The sequence below is a fragment of the Mustelus asterias genome, unplaced genomic scaffold (genome assembly GCF_964213995.1).
Source record: "Mustelus asterias unplaced genomic scaffold, sMusAst1.hap1.1 HAP1_SCAFFOLD_800, whole genome shotgun sequence".
NCBI classification, from domain to species: domain Eukaryota; kingdom Metazoa; phylum Chordata; class Chondrichthyes; order Carcharhiniformes; family Triakidae; genus Mustelus; species Mustelus asterias.
Window position 1 is genome coordinate 39,908 of NW_027590747.1, and position 17,467 is coordinate 57,374.

Below are 17,467 nucleotides of genomic sequence, written 5' to 3' on the forward strand. Positions count from 1 at the left end.
ACCACTACAGTTTGTGGGTCTATCTACAACCCCCATTAAAGTTTTCATAAGTTCATAAGATATAGGAGCAGAGTTAGGCCATTCCGCCCATCCAGTAGACTCTAACGTTCCATCATGACTGATATGCTCCTTATCCTCATTTTCGTGCCTTCTTCCCATAATCCTTCAGCCCATTACCAATTAAAAATCTGTCTAACTCCTTAAATGTACTCACTGTCCCAGCGTCCACCGCACTTTCGGGTAGTGAATTCCACAGATTCACAACCCTTTGGGAGAAGTAGTTTCTCCTCAACTTTGTGTTAAATTTGCGACCCCTTATCCTAAGACTATGACCTCTCATCCTAGAATGCCCCACCAGCGGAAGCATCCGCTCCATGCCGACTTTATCAATACCTTTTATCATCTTAAACAGCTTCAATTTGATCTCCCCTCATTCTTATAAATTCCAGAGAGTACAGCTGAATCTATTTTAAATCTCTCTTCATACAACAAACCCCTCATCTCTGGAATTAATCTCATGAATCTCCTCTGAACTGCCTCAATGTCACGACATCTTTCCTCAAATAAGGGGACCAAAACTATGCACAATACTCCAGGTGCGGCGACACCAATGCCGTGCATAATTGCAACGACTTCCTTACCTTTATATTCTATTCCTGTAGATATAAATGCCGATGGTAGTCATGATGTGGAGATCCCGGCGTTGGACTGGGGTAAAAACAGTAAGAAGTTTAACAACACCAGGTTAAAGTCCAACAGGTTTATTTGGTAGCAAAAGCCACACAAGCTTTCGGAGCTCTAAGCCCCTTCTTCAGGTGAGTGGGAATTCTCTTCACAAACAGAGCATATAAAGACACAAACTCAATTTACATGAATAATGGTTGGAATGTGAATACATACAACTAATCAAGTCTTTAAGAAACAAAACAACGTGAGTGGAGAGAGCATCAAGACAGGCTAAAAAGATGTGTATTGTCTCCAGACAAGACAGCCAGTGAAACTCTGTGGGGGTTACAAATAGTGTGACATGAACCCAATATCCCGGTTGAGGCCGTCCTCGTGTGTGCGGAACTTGGCTATCAGTTTCTGCTCAGCGACTCTGCGCCATCATGTGTCGCGAAGGCCGCCTTGGAGAACGCTTACCCGAATATCAGAGGCCGAATGCCCATGACCGCTGAAGTGCTCCCCAACAGGAAGAGAACAGTCTTGCCTGGTAATTTTCGAGCGGTGTTCATTCATCCGCTGTTGCAGCGTCTGCATAGTTTCCCCAATGTACCATGCGTCGGGACATCCTTTCTTGCAGCGTGTCAGGTAGACAACTTTGGCCGAGTTGCAAGAGTATGTACCGTGTACCTGGTGGATGGTGTTCTCACGTGAGATGATGGCATCTGTGTCGATGATCCGGCAGGTCTTGCAGAGGTTGCTGTGGCAGGGTTGTGTGGTGTCATGGTCACTGTTCTCCTGAAGGCTGGATAGTTTGCTGCGGACAATGGTCTGTTTGAGGTTCTGCAGTTGTTTGAATGCGAGAAGTGGGGGTGTGGGGATGGCCTTGGCGAGATGTTCGTCTTCATCAATGACATGTTGAAGGCTCCGGAGGAGATGCCGTAGCTTCGCCGCTCCGGGGAAGTACTGCACAACGAAGGGTACTCTGTCCACTGTGTCCCGTGTTTGTCTTCTGAGGAGGTCGGTGCGGTTTTTCGCTGTGGCGCGTTGGAACTGTTGATCAATGAGTCGAGCGCCATATCCTGTTCTTATGAGGGCATCTTTCAGCGTCTGGAGGTGCCTGTTGCGATCCTCCTCATCCGAGCAGATCCTGTGTCAACGGAGGGCTTGTCCGTATGGGGATGGCTTCTTTAACGTGTTTAGGGTGGAAGCTGGAGAAGTGGAGCATCGTGAGGTTATCCGTGGGCTTGCGGTACAGTGAGGTGCTGAGGTGACCGTCCTTAATGGAGATGCGTGTGTCCAAGAATGCAACCCATTCCGGATAGTAGTCCATGGTGAGTCTGATGGTGGGATGGAACTTGTTGATGTCATCATAGAGTTGTTTCAGTGCTTGTACACCATGAGTCCAAAGGAAGAAAATGTCATCGATGTATCTAGTGTATAGCATCGGTTGAAGGTCCCGTGCGGTGAAGAAGTCTTGTTCGAACCTGTGCATGAAGATGTTGGCATATTGAGGTGCGAATTTGGTCCCCATGGCTGTTCCGTGTGTCTGGATGAAGAACTGGTTGTTGAAGGCCAAGTTCCGCACACACGAGGACGGCCTCAACCGGGATATTGGGTTCATGTCACACTATTTGTAACCCCCACAGAGTTTCACTGGCTGTCTTGTCTGGAGACAATACACATCTTTTTAGCCTGTCTTGATGCTCTCTCCACTCACGTTGTTTTGTTTCTTAAAGACTTGATGAGTTGTAAGTATTCGCATTCCAACCATTATTCATGTAAATTGAGTTTGTGTCTTTATATGCTTTGTTTGTGAAGAGAATTCCCACTCACCTGAAGAAGGGGCTTGGAGCTCCGAAAGCTTGTGTGGCTTTTGCTACCAAATAAACCTGTTGGACTTTAACCTGGTGTTGTTAAACTTCTTACGATATAAATGCCAACATCTCATTCGCTTTCTTTATTATCTGTTCTACCTGCATTGTAGTTTTCTGTGACTCAGATCCCTCTGCACCCGAGCACCCCGAAGTCTCTCCCCATTTAAATAATAAGTCGCCTTCCTATTTTTGTGACCAAAATGCATGACCTCACACTTATCCAAGTTAAACTTTTGTAACCTCTGAGCCTTTTCAGCACGACCCATGCGGATTACACATCATCAGAGCTAATATCCTACCTCATTATTTACCTAATTTCCTCTTTAACCAGCAAACCAGCTCTATCATCTTTTCCTTTTTGACTCTCCTTCCTAGATAGTGAACAGCACTGGATGTCCCATCGCTTGTCAATCTGCAGTCATTCCCGACGACATCACACCTGTTTGCATCTATTTGCACGATTAATTCATCCACTTTATTTCAAATTTTCTGTGCGTTAAAGCACAAAGTATTTTTGTCAATTGTCCCATTCCCACTGTGTGTTCATTTTGGCACTGTTTGATTTTGGCCCTTGATTTATCTGCCTATCACTTTTCTTAATCTCCCTTACTGTCTTTTTTTAACTTGTCCATGAAAAATGTTTGACTCTAGAACGTGGGAGGCAACGTATCATCCAGGAATTTTGTCTGTGACCACAGAAGGGCCTGTCTATTTCTCTTACAATTAAATCCCCGATAACAATTGCATTCCCATACTTTTTTCTCATCCTCTATGCAGCAGGGCCAACCCTGGTGCAACAGATTTGTCTGTTGCTGCTTTCCCCTAAGAGGTCATTTCCAAAGCGGTATACCTGATTTGCAGGGGAGTGGCTACAGGCGATTCCTGCACTGCCTGCCTCGTCCTCCTGATCTGCCTGGTCGTCACCCATTCCCTTCCTGCCTGTTGAGACTTAACTTGCGGTGTCACCACCTGTCCATAAGTGTAATCCTCAATACTTGTGGATGCTCCATAGTGTCCCAGCCGACCTCCAGCTCTAAAACATGGGCTTCCAGCAGCTGCAGCTGGAGACACTTGCTGCACACGTGGGCTTCCGACATGGAACACGAGGAGCACACCACAGCTTTGAGATCTCCTGCCATGACCTAGCCCTCTACCTTTTGAAAGATATCTAAAATGAAATAATATCAAATACTCTACATCGCTTCTTCCCGGTTCCTTGTTCCTGCATAATGGCACGGACAAACAAGAAACCACAAAATAAATACTTTAAAAACCATAAGTGATAAAACCAATAAAAACTTACCCGATCATACTTACCCAATCAGCTGCTTCCCCTGGCCCCGCACCATTTTTGAATCCTGATGTCAACACAGCATCTCCAAACTCCAAGCTAGTGTTCAAATTTCTCACTGCAGTCTTTGCTGTATATTTAATCTTCTCTTGATGCTGCTGACTATCTGTCTGAGTGACCCAGTGTCTTCCTCTCGCACTCTCCTCGAGGTGCTGCTGACTGTCTGTCCCAGTGTCCTACTCTCTCCCTCTTCTTTAGGTGCTGCTGACTGTCCCAGTATTCCAGTGTTCTCCCCTCTCACTCTCCTCTCGGTGCTGTTGAATGTCTGTGCCAGTGTCGTCCTCTAACGCTCTCCTCTAGGTTCTGTTGTCTGTCTCAGTATCCCAGTGTTCTCTTCTCACACTCTCTCCCCGAAGGGCTATTGAATGTCTGTCCCGGTGTCCTCTGCTCTCACTCTCCTATAGCTACTGCTTCTTTATCTAATATTGATTGGTTCTGTGAATGTAACCCAATATCGTGTTACCTTTAGCTACAGATTCTCAACATTGATCACAGACCTCCAGTGATATGTGTATGCTGGCACTGAGGTCTATTTCTGTGTCTCAATATCTTTCGCGCAAAGAATCCGTCTGTTCAATATTGGCTCGACCACTATGTATGAGATACATCTATCTTAATACGTTGTTTTGCGAATCTGTGGAATTGGCGACCCTGAGGTGCTGGGGCAGTGAGTAAATTTAAGGAGGAATGAGACATATTTTTAATTGGTAATGGGGAGAAGGCTGGAAAATTGAGATAAGGAGCATTTCAGCCATGATCGAATGGCGAGGCAGACTAGATGGGCCGAATGGCCAATTCTACTCCTATATGTTATTAACTTATGAACAATGTGTGCCCACTGCTATCACAGATCTAAACTTTTCTTTATCTCACTGCCTTCTACCATGTAAACCATTGTATTGTTGGCATCTGCAAACTTACTGTAGACATCACGTTAATGCTGCAAGCCCCTAGTTCATATGTTAAACCTTGCTCAGCTCTTGAATATCAGACTGTGAGGAGTAGAGAGACCCGGGCTAACATTTTTAATAAAACTATGGAAGTGGAAATCTGTAAAAACAAAAAAAAAGTGTGATAGACTTAGTTTTGGCAGTACCTGGAGAAAGAACGATAGTTAACATTTTGAGTCCAATGTGACTGAGTTCTGAGGTACCGCCATATGGAATAAAAATGATAATTACTGTCTCCATGGATGCTGATCTTACCCAATATTTTCTGTTCAGATCATTTGTGACATGTCTTCAAGCCAAACTACATCTGGTCCACTAAGTTTTAGTTGCAATATTGAAGACGATTCCTGAAGCAGAGTTTCAAATTTCCACTGATATAACAACTTTCTTTGGTGAGGAAACCTATCAACGGCTTTCTAAAAGTCTAGGGAGACAATGTCCACCGTATTTCCATCATTTATGATTCTACTCACTTCCTCAAACTCCAGCAAGTTGGACCTTTTTCAGTTCTTCTGTGAATTTCTAATGGTCTCTTCCCTTTCCCAGTGATCATAAGGAAAACTTTATATTATCACTTGCAATGTCCACTTGGTAACGGACGTCTGGCTCGTCGACTTGCAGTTCCCGAGCTCTGATTTTCCCCACGTTAGGGCTAAATGTGGAAGTTTATTGTGAATTTCTAATGTTTCATAAAGAATATCTCTTATTATCCCTTCCAGTATCTTCCCAATAACAGTGGTCAGGCTGAGAGGCCTGTACTTCCGGGGCTCTGATTTGTTCCATTTTGAACTGCAGGGAAAATGGTAAAGAAATGAGGAACATTGGGGGCGATTCTCCCAAAAGGGTTCTATGTGCTGAATTGGCGGGAAACTGGTATAAATGACGATTGTTTTTTCAGTGGGAGTTCAAACTCTAATCTCCCACACAGTGTGCAATGCAGAGGTCAAAAGCGTGAATCTCATTAAAGGTTTAGGGGGTGGGGCCGATTCACACCAGAGGCTGACAGTGCCTGACCTCTGCGCATGCGCAGTGCCCCCGAGCTGTCAGCCTGCAGTTTGCTGGCCCGCCACGGGACCCTCGTAGTGCTGCCCCTTGGGTCCACCGCCCCTAACGGCCCCCCCAACTTCCCAGGCCAGCCCCGACCCTCTCCCGTCCCGGAGCACCGCGATCTTCTCCGGATCTCTCTCTCTCTCTCTTACCCCCCCCCTCCCACCAATGGGAGGCAGACACCCTAGTCCCGCCCAGCAGATGCCCCCCACCACCAAAGAAAGCAGACACCACGCCCATGGAGGCCACCTAGGCCCTGCCCCCTTGGCACTGCCCCATGCCTGGTTCTTAGTGCCAAGGTGCCCCATGGGCATGGGCACTTTGCCCATTAGGCAGTGCCGGGAGCATAGACTGGCCCTGCCACAGTGCCCATACCCAGGGGGGAACAACCTGAAGCCACCCAACCCCCTGAGGGGCCCCAATTGCACCCCTCCCTTCACTCCAGCGGGGTCTCCTGTTAGTTCCCTGAAACTGGGGAGCGAATCTGAACGGCGCCGGAGTGAAATTGCACTGACGAGAGTGGGAGATGTTGCGGGTTCGGAGGCTTCAGTCCTGGGACCGCTAATAACTTTAAAATAAGGTTAAAATAGATTAAAATCTCGTACCAGTTGTTCCCACTGGTTTTCAGCGTGGTCCCCACCGTGCTGGATATCCGGCACTCGGAGATGCGTGCGCGTCGGGAATGCATGCTTGAATCCCACAAATCGGCCCACAAGCGATTCTTCCGGCCCGCCGCACTAAAAATTTAGAGCGTTGGGATGGGAGAATCGCCCCCAATAATCTTTCCCATATCACAGAACAGATTGAGAGGTCAGACAACCTTTGATAAAAATGATGATACTACAGGTGTTCACACAATTGAACATTAATCTGAAGAATGTCTCTGAGGAAAAGGGAATATTTAGGCTTATTACAAAATTACTGGTTAGTTTCCTAATGGTAGTTAAAGAGAGCACATTACTCTACTGAAAGGATAATCCCTTAATTCAGGGTTTTCCTTCAAACCCAATGTATGAACGAAGATAAATACATTTTCCATTTCCCAAAACGAGGTGATAGGAAACAAGTAACATAATTAACCATGAATTATAATTATTGTTAAATAGTTCAAATGAACTGTGAATGTTTCCTGGTTTCATATTACACTTAGTAAAGTAGCTCCTTGTTCTTTTTCTTGTTGCCATCATGGCAGAATGGTTATCAAAACACAGTTAATGTATCTACATGTACAACTGTTGAAACATAGTTATTGATTACTGAAATACACTACATCAAAGGGGTGGGTATTCTTTGAGTTCTCTGTCTGAAGGCAGGTTTGAACCACGGCTGAATGATCTCTGGCACGGATAAGGCAAGGAGTGAGGTCCGGAATTTGCCCCAGATACAACGGGGATCGGACCCCATGCTGCTGACACAATATAGCCCACAATCTGACCAACTGAGCCAACCGGCTCCCCAGTAACATGGGTGACCAGGTTACAGCCTGATAGAATAGGAGAACTTTCCATGTTCAAAACTGTTGGAATTCCAATGCTCACACAGTATGAAAGGGAACCTGTTGAAGGAGGGATGCAGTCACAGTGAGACTCCTGAACAATTACAATCTCTCCATCTCCCATTCATATCCAATATCCCATTTACCATTTCTGCAGCAGATTGGGAACACCGACTAGTTCACAGACTAATGGACTAGAAAATCGTCTAACATGTAACCATGATCCTTGCAGACTCCCAGTGAGGTGTCTGTATTAAGGGCAGGCTGGAAAGCATTAACCATCAGAGAGGAAACATCACCTTCATAAAATGGACAAGTTATGGAAATATTAGAGTTAAGTCACGATCTGAAACTTTAATTGAAAATTGGTGCTTGGGAAGCGAGGTTTCCAATAACTTAATTTCAATTCCTGCACAAACCTTGACTGACACTGTAAAGTAAGTCTAACAATTCAGCAAAGATGGTATTTTAATGCAACTAACATTTTCTCTCTGTTCTAATTGAAGATCTCCAACAGAAACACAAGGAGACACTCCGGGTACAAACTGAAACACTGAGAGTGAACACTATCCTCATAAAGGAGAAGGTTAAGATTTTCCAGCTGGTTGATCGATACGCTGAGCTAACGGTTATTTCTACTGTTCGAGATCGGACACTTGTCGAACATGAACTGCTGGCAAGAGGCCGAGACCATGAAGAGTGGAGAGAGAAACATCTCCGGAGAGAACTGGAAAAAATCCGAACTGATCAATTGTTTCAGAGCAGCTTTTCCCAGAGAAAATCCAAATCTGGGAATTCAGCAGCAGTGAGCGGAGTGCCGGGAATTGGAAAAACAACAATGGTACAAAAGATTGTTTATGACTGGGCCACTGGGAAAATATACCCACACTTTCAATTTGTTTTCAGTTTTAAATTCCGGGATTTAAACACTATTAACTGTAGAATAAACCTGAGGAATCTGATATTGGATCAGTATCCCTACTTTGGGAATATTCTGGGAGAGCTCTGGAGGAACCAAGAGGGATTGCTGTTTATATTCGATGGTTTGGATGAATTCAAGGACAGGATTGATTTTGCCGACAATCGGAGAAATACAGAACCTCAGTTCATGTGCACAGATCCTGAATGCTGGTGTGAAGTGTCTGACATTGTGTACAGTTTAATACAGCACAAGCTGCTCCCAGGATGTTCAGTGCTAGTGACCAGCCGCCCCACTGCATTACATTTATTGGAAAAGGCTGACGTCAGTGTCTGGGCTGAAATCCTGGGATTTGTTGGTGATGAACGGAAGGAATATTTCAACAAGTTTTTTGAAGATCAGACGGTGGCAGCAGCTGTTTTCAAACACGTGGAGGAGAACGAGATCCTGTACACCATGTGTTACAACCCTTCCTACTGCTGGATCCTCGGTCTGTCACTGGGTCCCTTCTTTACACAAAGAGACAGGAAACAGCAACAAGTTCCCAAGACCATCACCCAACTATATTCCTACTATATTTACAACATTCTGAAAAACCATGGCCGAGAGATTGAAAACCCCCGTGATGTGTTACTAAAGCTTGGTGAGATGGCCTACACAGGAGTCTCCGAGAATAAGATTGTGTTTAGAAATGGAGATTTGATTGAGTACAATCTACACCCTTCCCAGTTCCTGTCTGGATTTCTGATGGAACTTTTAGAGAGAGATGTTTCTGCCCAGAGTGTGGTTTACACATTCCCACACCTCACCATCCAAGAGTTTGCAGCTGCACTCACACAATTCCTGACTCCAGATCCTGGGGAGATCGGGAAATTCCTCAATGAAGCCGACAGGATGGAAGATGGGCGATTTGAGATATTTCTCCGTTTTGTTGCTGGTCTGTCCTCCCCACAGTCAGCTCGACCCCTGGAGAAGTTTCTGGGTCCATTTCTTCATCAAACAACCTGCCGAGTGATTGCCTGGGTGAAGGAGAAAGTTGAAGGACAGAATGAAAACAGAAGATTTAGAATTGGGAAGAGGAAGCTCCTGAACACATTCCACTACCTGTTTGAGTCTCAGAATAAAGCACTGGCTCGGAACACAGTGGGATCTATGGAAAAACTTTCATTTGCCGGATTCGGACTGACCCCGATTGACTGTGCGGTCCTGTCTCATGTCATTGGACTCTGTGATACAATAAAACACCTCGATCTACAGAACTGCAACATTCAGTGTGAAGGCCTCCAGCAGCTGGGACGTGTTCTGCACAAGTGTCAGGAGTTGAGGTAACTGTTTGTTTGGTCTCGTCCCTGATATTTTCATTGAGAAGCTATTTCCTTTGTTCTAAATAAAGCAGAGACATGTTCAGTTGAGGAAATCAAGAGGGAAACAGTGTCCAATGGTCACAGAGAAAGTGCGGGAGAATGGCGCAAAGTCATAAAGCTCATTTGAGGGCAGCTGCAGACATGATGGGCCGATTGGCCTCCTTCTGAACCTGTAATAAATCTGATTCTCTGATAAAACTACAGCGGTTCAAGAAGGCAGATTCTCGTGGGCAAATCAGCATGGGCAATAAATGTTGGCATAACCAGCGATGACACATTCCTTGAGTGAATAAAAGCATTATTGGCATAAATTTTAAATAATTAGAGGTGCAAAGGCCTCCCTGCAAAATTTTTTAAAAAGGATATTTCACTCTCCCAACAGAAACCATCTGATTATGTATGATGCTGGAAAGAAATTTGTTTCTCTTGTGTTCAGTATAGCTTACAGTTTGTGGCTAATTATTGTCAGGATTATTTTCCTGCACGCTGCCTCTGTTATCTATTATAGTTGGTGTGTGTTATATCGGGACAGTGTTCCTTTATAAGTCATGTGATCACTGGTGACATCAGTCAGGGTCGCAGTGGCAGTTCAGTCTTGTATTAAACTTTACAGTGTGCAGTTCTGAAAATAAATCTCCCTGTTAGGTTACAGCAGCCCACGAGTTTTCTGTTCCATGGTTCTGACTGCAGTCTCATAAAAGGCCCAGAAGAAAATAGCCTCCACCTCAATTCCAGGCAGTGCATTCCAGACCTGAACCACTCACTGTGTTCAAAAGAATTGCTTTTTTCACACTATTTGCATCTTTTGCAAATCACTTTAAATCTTTTCTTGATCCTTGTCTGAGCAGCAACTTTTTTATTTGCTACCTGTTCTGTTCAGCACCATCCCTATTTTGGACATTTCTATCAAATCTCCTCTTCACGTTCTTCCTTCCAAGGAGAACAACCTCTCCAATCGATCCTATGACTGAAGTTTCATATCCCTGAACCAATCTTGTAAACCTCTTCAGCACCCTGTCCGATGTGTTCTCAGACTTCCTAAAATATGACGCGCTGAACAGGGATCTAACTGATGTATTTTGCAGGTTCAGCACAGACTCTTTGCTCTATGCCCCTATTGACAATGTTACGATCCCATCTGACTACTGGACAGTCAGGGCTAAGAGCTGGCTCAGTAGATCATAACTTTTATTTATTTTTTTATTATTTAAAAATGTAGATGAACAGAATAACAAGGTAGTCGATTAACTTTTCACAAAAGACTAAAATCTTTGTTAAAAAATAACTATAATGCACCACTACTTCACCCCATGTAACTTCATAGATGTCTGCAGATCTGTAAGGATGTCACAAGTTAACAAATAGATCTTATGCTTTAATGTTCTCAGCAAGTACACAGTCAATGAAAACCAACAAGCCAGGTGTGGTCAGATACACCACACTGTGAAACTAATGGACAAATGCCACCCAAAGTAACTTCAGTGGATTCTTCTTCAAATCCTCCCAAGGTTTGTCACACTGTGAGAAATCTCGTCTCACTGGGACTCTTGCTTTCACACGAGTGTCTCTAAGCTTCACTCTAGAAAAAAAAAACAGCTTTTGGAATCTTTTCACAAACAATGCTTTCTCTCAGATGTCTTCACCAAGGACCCCCCTTCAGTATTCAAAGTTTCCTTTCATTATTCCTTCATATTCAGCCATGCCAGCAGACATCGGTGTTTCATAGTCTGTATTAAGGTGTCATCAACTTTAGGATTATATCAGATGTCTGGGTTCTCGTGAGCAACCTTTAACATGTCTGCACCGAGCAGCTCTGTCTTTAACTGGGAGCTTCTCTCTGCTCCTCTGTTTAACTTCGGGAGCAGTAGCTTGTTCAGATTCAGGTTTTTTTGACACTTTGACTTCTGTCTTCCTGGCACTCCTCTTTTCCTCCTTGGTATCTGACGGCGACTTATCTTTTGGGACCTGCTTTCTGAATCCCTGCATTGCGCTGCCTCTACTGGCAGCCTCTGTGAACTCCATCTTGCTTCCTGGATTAACTGGTTGTAACTGAAACTCAGTGCTTCTATCATTCATTGTGGGCCTCTGAATAGAAGCAACCATTTCTTTAAACCTCCATAACTCTTACAACATCGTAAACCTTAAATTAAAATGCAGGGACAGTTTAAAGTGAAACCAAAAACCTGCAGGCAGGCAGATTTGTTTAACATGAAGTGAAATTAAAGTTTTAGCCATTTCTGAGCTCACAAGCACAGAAACACAAATTAAACTTAAACTCATGATTTATTTTCTAATGCCCACAAACGTAAATTATTTCATAACAGTAAAGCCGAAGATGCTGTATTCTTTATTAAGTGCTTCCTACAATTGCCCTGCGAACAGCAATGATCGATGCACATATACATCCAGTCTCTCTGTTCCTGCAATCCGTTAACAATTCTACCGATTATTTTATATTGCTTGCTCGTGTGCATGTTTCCTGAAAGTATCACCTCACAACGTGTCTGCATTGAACTTAATCTGTACCCTCGACCATAGTCCGTTTTTCAGTCCAAGCTCTCCTCACAGTTTACGATGCCTCAAAGGTTTCTGTGATCAACAAACTTTGAAATGTTCCTCTACACTGCAAATACCCAGATCATTCATATATATCAGGGAAAAGCAAAGATCCCAATACTGACCTCTAGGGTTCTCCATTACCGACATCCTCCAGCCTTAAAAATATCCATTACTCATTGTTCATCCAATTTTGTATCCACGTTGCTACTTTCCCATTTATTTTATGAGCTTATACCACAAGTCTGTTGTGTCACTGCATCAGATGATTTTTTTATATCCATGTACACCACATCAACAGCAGAACCATCATTGAACCTTTCTGTTGCTTCCTCCAAATCACAGCAATATAAAGCCAGTCAAAAACTGCATTTTTTTAAACAACCAATGAATTTCGTTTCCTCTGTGTCACTATTAGATTCACCATTTCCTTTTTGAACTCAGCGTGGGCCGGCTCAGAGTAGCTGAATGATCAACTGACCCTCAGACCCTCAGCTAAGTTTCACACTACTTCTCAAGGCTGGAGCCGCAGACTTGACAAAATTGGATTGACCCACTCTTTTCAGTTGTGGTTACTACCTCCTGGCCCTCTCTTCATCCAGTCCAACAAACTGAGATAGCTGGGAATTAAACCTGTATCAACTGCTTGGAAAGCAACTATGCTCACTATTATATCACTGTCATTGCATTTTGTGACTCCTGTCATGTAGGTGCACCTACAGAGCTGTGAGAAAGAGAGTTCCAGAATTTTGACCCAGTCACTGTGAAGGAACGGTGATATATTTCCAAGCCAGGATGGTGTGTACCATGGAAGGAAACTTCCAGGTGGTGATGTTTCCATTCAGCTGCTGCCCTTGTCCTTAGGGATAGAAATCGCAAGTTTGGAAGGTGGTGTGTAACGAGCCATGGTGAATTGTTGCACTGCATCTTGTAGATGGTACACACTGCTAGCTCTGTACCTCTGTGGTGGATGGAATGAATGTTGAAGGTGATGGGTGGAGAACCAGTCAACAAGCAGAGTTATCCTAGATCGTGGCGAGCTTCCTGAATTTTGAGCTGCACTCATTTAGACAAGTGGATGATGTTCAATTAAATTCCTCACATGTGTCTTGTAGATGGTGGAAATATTTTGGGAAGTGAGGAGGTGAGTTATTCTGTGCAGAAATCTTTGCCTTTATTCTTCACTTATAGCTGCAGTATTCGGTGGCTAATCTGTTTCTGATCAATGGTAACAAACACCCAAGGTGTTGACAGTTGGGGATTCATGGTGATGATAATCCCATTGAATGTAAAGGGAAATGACTGTATTCTCTCTTGGTGAAGATAGTCATCGCCTGGCACTTGTCAGCCCTTCCCTTGTTCAAGCCTTGCTAAACATGGAAATGTTCTGCATCACTGTCTTGAGAAGATAGGAATGGTGCTGAACATTGTGCAGACATCAGCAAACATCTCCACTTCTGACCTGATGATGGAGGAAATGTAATTGATGAAGCAGCTGAAGATGGTTGGGCCGAGGGCAGTCCCCTGAGAAATTCCTGCTGTAATTTCCTGGAGATGAGATGACCTTCTGTTCACACACTCCAATAAACTGGGAAAGCAGGGAATTAAACCTGTATCAAATGCTTGGAGAGCAACTATGCTCGCAATTATATCACCAGCATTGCATTTAGGGACTCCTGTGGTGTAGGTGCACCCACTGTGCTGTAAGAAAGAGAGTTCCAGGATTTTGACCCAATCACTGTGAAGGAACGGTGATATTTGTCCAAGTCAGGATGGTGTGTACCTTGGAAGGGAACTTCCAGGTGGTGATGTTTCCATTCATCTGCTGCCCTTGTCCTTCCAGGGATAGAAATCACAAGACTGGACAGTGCTGTGTAACGAGCCATGGTGAGTTGTTGCACTGCATCTTGTAGATGGTCCAACAACCATAACTAACTTTGTTTGTGCTGGTATTACTCCAATCGGCAGATAGTTTTCATGGAAAGAAATCATAGGAACCCTACAGTGCAGAAAGAGGCCACTCGGCCCATCGAGTCTGCACTGACCACAATCCCACCCAGACCCTACCTCCATATCCCTACATATTTTACCCACTAATCCCTCTAATCTACGCATCTTGAGACACTAAGGGGCAATTTTTTTAGCATAGCCAATCAAACGAACCCGCACATCTTTGGACTGTGGGAGGAAACCGGAGTACCCGGAGGAAACCCACGCAGACACGAGGAGAATGTGCAAATTACACAGAGACAGTGACCCGAGCCGGGAATCGAACCCAGGTCCTTGGAGCTGTTAAGCAGCGGTGCTAACCACTGTGCTACCGTGCTGCCCATTTCTCATTTCCATTGACTTCAGTTTTTCTCTGGCTCCTTTTTGCTACATGTAGCCATATGCTGCCTTGATGTCAAGGGCAGACACTCTCCCCTCTCATCGCCAGTTTGGAAGGTGCTGTGTAACGGGCCATGGTGCCTGTTGCACTGCATCTTATAGATGGTTCAACAACCAGAACTATCTTCCTTTGTGCTGGTCTTCCTCCAACCGGTAGAGAGTTTTTTTCCCCCCCATTTCCATTGACTTCAGTTTTTCTCGGGCTCCTTTTTGCTACATCTGGTCATACGTTGAATTGATGTCAAGGGCAGACACTCTCATCTCACATCCTGAGTTCAGCTCTGTTGTCCGTGTTTGCATCAAGGCTGTAATGAGGTAGGGGGCTGAGTGACCCTGAGTAAGCACAAGCTCAGAGTCAGATAGCAGGTCATTGCTAATTAAGTGCTACTTGATAGTCTCGATGACGCCTTCCATTACTCTGCTGATGATTGAGAGTAGACTGATGGGGTGGTAAATGGACAGATTGGATTTGTTCTCTCCTTTTTGTTTACGGTCAATTCTGGGCAATTTCCCACTATTTTGGGTAAACATCAGTGTTGTAGCTTCACTGGAACAGCTTGGCGAGGAACAGAGCAAATTCTGGAGCAGTAATCTTCAGTACAGTTACTGGAATATTGTCAAGATCAGTGGTCTTTGCAGTATCCATTATCTTGAGCTATTTCTTGACATCATGTGGAGTGAATGGAATGAGCTGATATCTCTGATGTTGGGGACCTCTGGATGGTTCAGCCACTGAAGTTAGTTACTAATATTTGAACCATATCTTTTGCACTGATGTGCCAGTCTCCTCCGTCATGAGGATGGGATATTTGTGGAGCCTCCTCCTTCTGTTGTTTCATCGTCCACTACCATTCACAACTAAATGTGGCAGGACTGCAGAGCTTGCATCTGAGCCGAGGAAACCAGAATTTCCTGCATGAGGAAACCTGCTGCTGAAAATTCTCCAGTCAGACTGTCATTGATATGAAACAGGATTTTCGGATAATCCTTTTTCTATGTGAGGATCTACCGGGAAGAGAGAACTCCCGGTAATTCCCGGAGATAGAACACGAGTCATACCTGCAGAAAAAGTAGAGCCCGTTTACTGTGGAATGTAGCGGGAGACACCCCTCCCCTATAAACTAATCAAACAGATATATTTCAACTTTCTAATGGGAGAATAATCTTTCCGTGTATCAAATCTAGGGGATGGATCTTAAAGCAACAGTTAGCACAGTTTCACAGTTTAACTCAGCCTGAGACATTATACAGATGTTATAATGTCAATAGTTAAGAAGCACAGGGTATCCCGAGCGATCCACTCTCACAGCTTTATCATTTAGCTCTCAGTAAAATGTACAATTCTCAGAAAATCCTGGATTTATGGAACAGCAGAAATGATTTGAATTTCCGGAAACTTAGCAGGTTCAGTGAGATTCAGGAGGGTAATTCTGAGGATCAGGAAACAAAACCAGAATGTGGGACATGTTTAAAAATTACTTGCTTGTTCACAGGATGTGTGCATCACCTACTCAAGGGGCCTTTAGCAGTGGGAAATAAATGCTGATCCAGCCAGCAACACCCATATCCCATGGACAATTAAACAAAATATACATTTTGAGAGGTGTAAAAGTGGTTTCCCCCAGTAGGGAAACCAATGAGAGTGAATTGATCATCATTTTTCAATGCTGCCTTTTCAATTATTGCCTTTTCCATTCAACAGAAAGGGTTTGATATTATCTGATTTAATATTGTCACATTTGTGAGTGCCAAAGCATACCGTACATAGGGAAGGAAAGGGTCCAGAATGTAGTGTTACCTTCACAGCTAGGGTGTAGAGAAAGATCAACTTGGGTGAGGTATCGTATCGTAACTTGAATCAGTTCACCACTGGTGCTAAGTTTCTGACACAAAAATAGATTCAGCTATTTTTTCTGCTGAACATTAATCTAAATTTAATGTGTTTCTCACTTTCTCCATTTGGTCTGGGTGGCAATAAAGTGGGAGATTCAGGAGTGAAACTATTGTCTGTGGCTCTGAGGAATCCAGAATGTAAAATACAGAAACTGAAGTAAGTATCAGACTGTGTGAGATTGTGTTAATGATCAGTGGATGTCTCACACTGTAAATTATTATCAGTGTCAGTAATAGTGTCATTAGTAACCATTCCACGTTATTCCTGTCAGTGTGCGTGTTAAGCACCACGGATTCACTCTGATTCCTGAAATCTTTCTCTCTCTGATCTCCAGTTTGGAGAGTAACAGCCTCAGATATTCTCACCTCTGCTCTCAGTACAAACCAGTCAGTGATGTGTCTGAACCTGAGTTACAATAAACTGCAAGATTCAGGAGTGAAAGATTTGACTAATCACTTATAATTATTCTCAAAACCATTCATGAGAATAAAAAAGATGGACAAAACAACTAAATGTTTATAGAATTAGCAGATATGGCTGGTCACATATTCAATTTAGTTTAATTTGTCATTCAGATTATAGATGTTTATGTCTGTCGGCTTCTCAATTTGATTAAACATAGAAAACTGCTGTATATTGGTACAGTAAGGAGTCTATCAATACCAGGTTAAAGTCCAACAGGTTTATTTGGTAGCAAACGCCAAGGCAGATTACAAACTACATTGAATTCTGATGAGTTTTACTCCAATGGATCCACTCTCAAATTTACGTTAAATGGAGCTTAAGGAGCATCTCAAAAGAGAATACAGAGATCGAGGTGGGGAGGGTTATGAAGATAATTCCAGAGCTTACAACCCAGCAGTTCAAGGCACAGCTCAGCTGGCAATAGCAATAATCACAGTGCAGAATAGTCTGAATGATGTCCCTATTAATAATGGACATTGTTTTTAAGAACACAAATAA

General features: G+C 43.7%; 1 protein-coding gene across 1 annotated transcript in view; it reads left to right on the plus strand.

Annotated features, from left to right (window-relative positions):
• LOC144487451 (NACHT, LRR and PYD domains-containing protein 3-like) overlaps positions 1-17,467 on the plus strand; it is a 41,600-nt gene that overhangs the window by 10,410 nt on the left and 13,723 nt on the right. Inside the window, 3 exon segments of the mRNA XM_078205530.1 lie at positions 7,890-9,626; positions 16,573-16,686; positions 16,854-16,956. Coding sequence (XP_078061656.1) covers positions 7,890-9,626; positions 16,573-16,686; positions 16,854-16,956 — 1,954 coding nt within the window.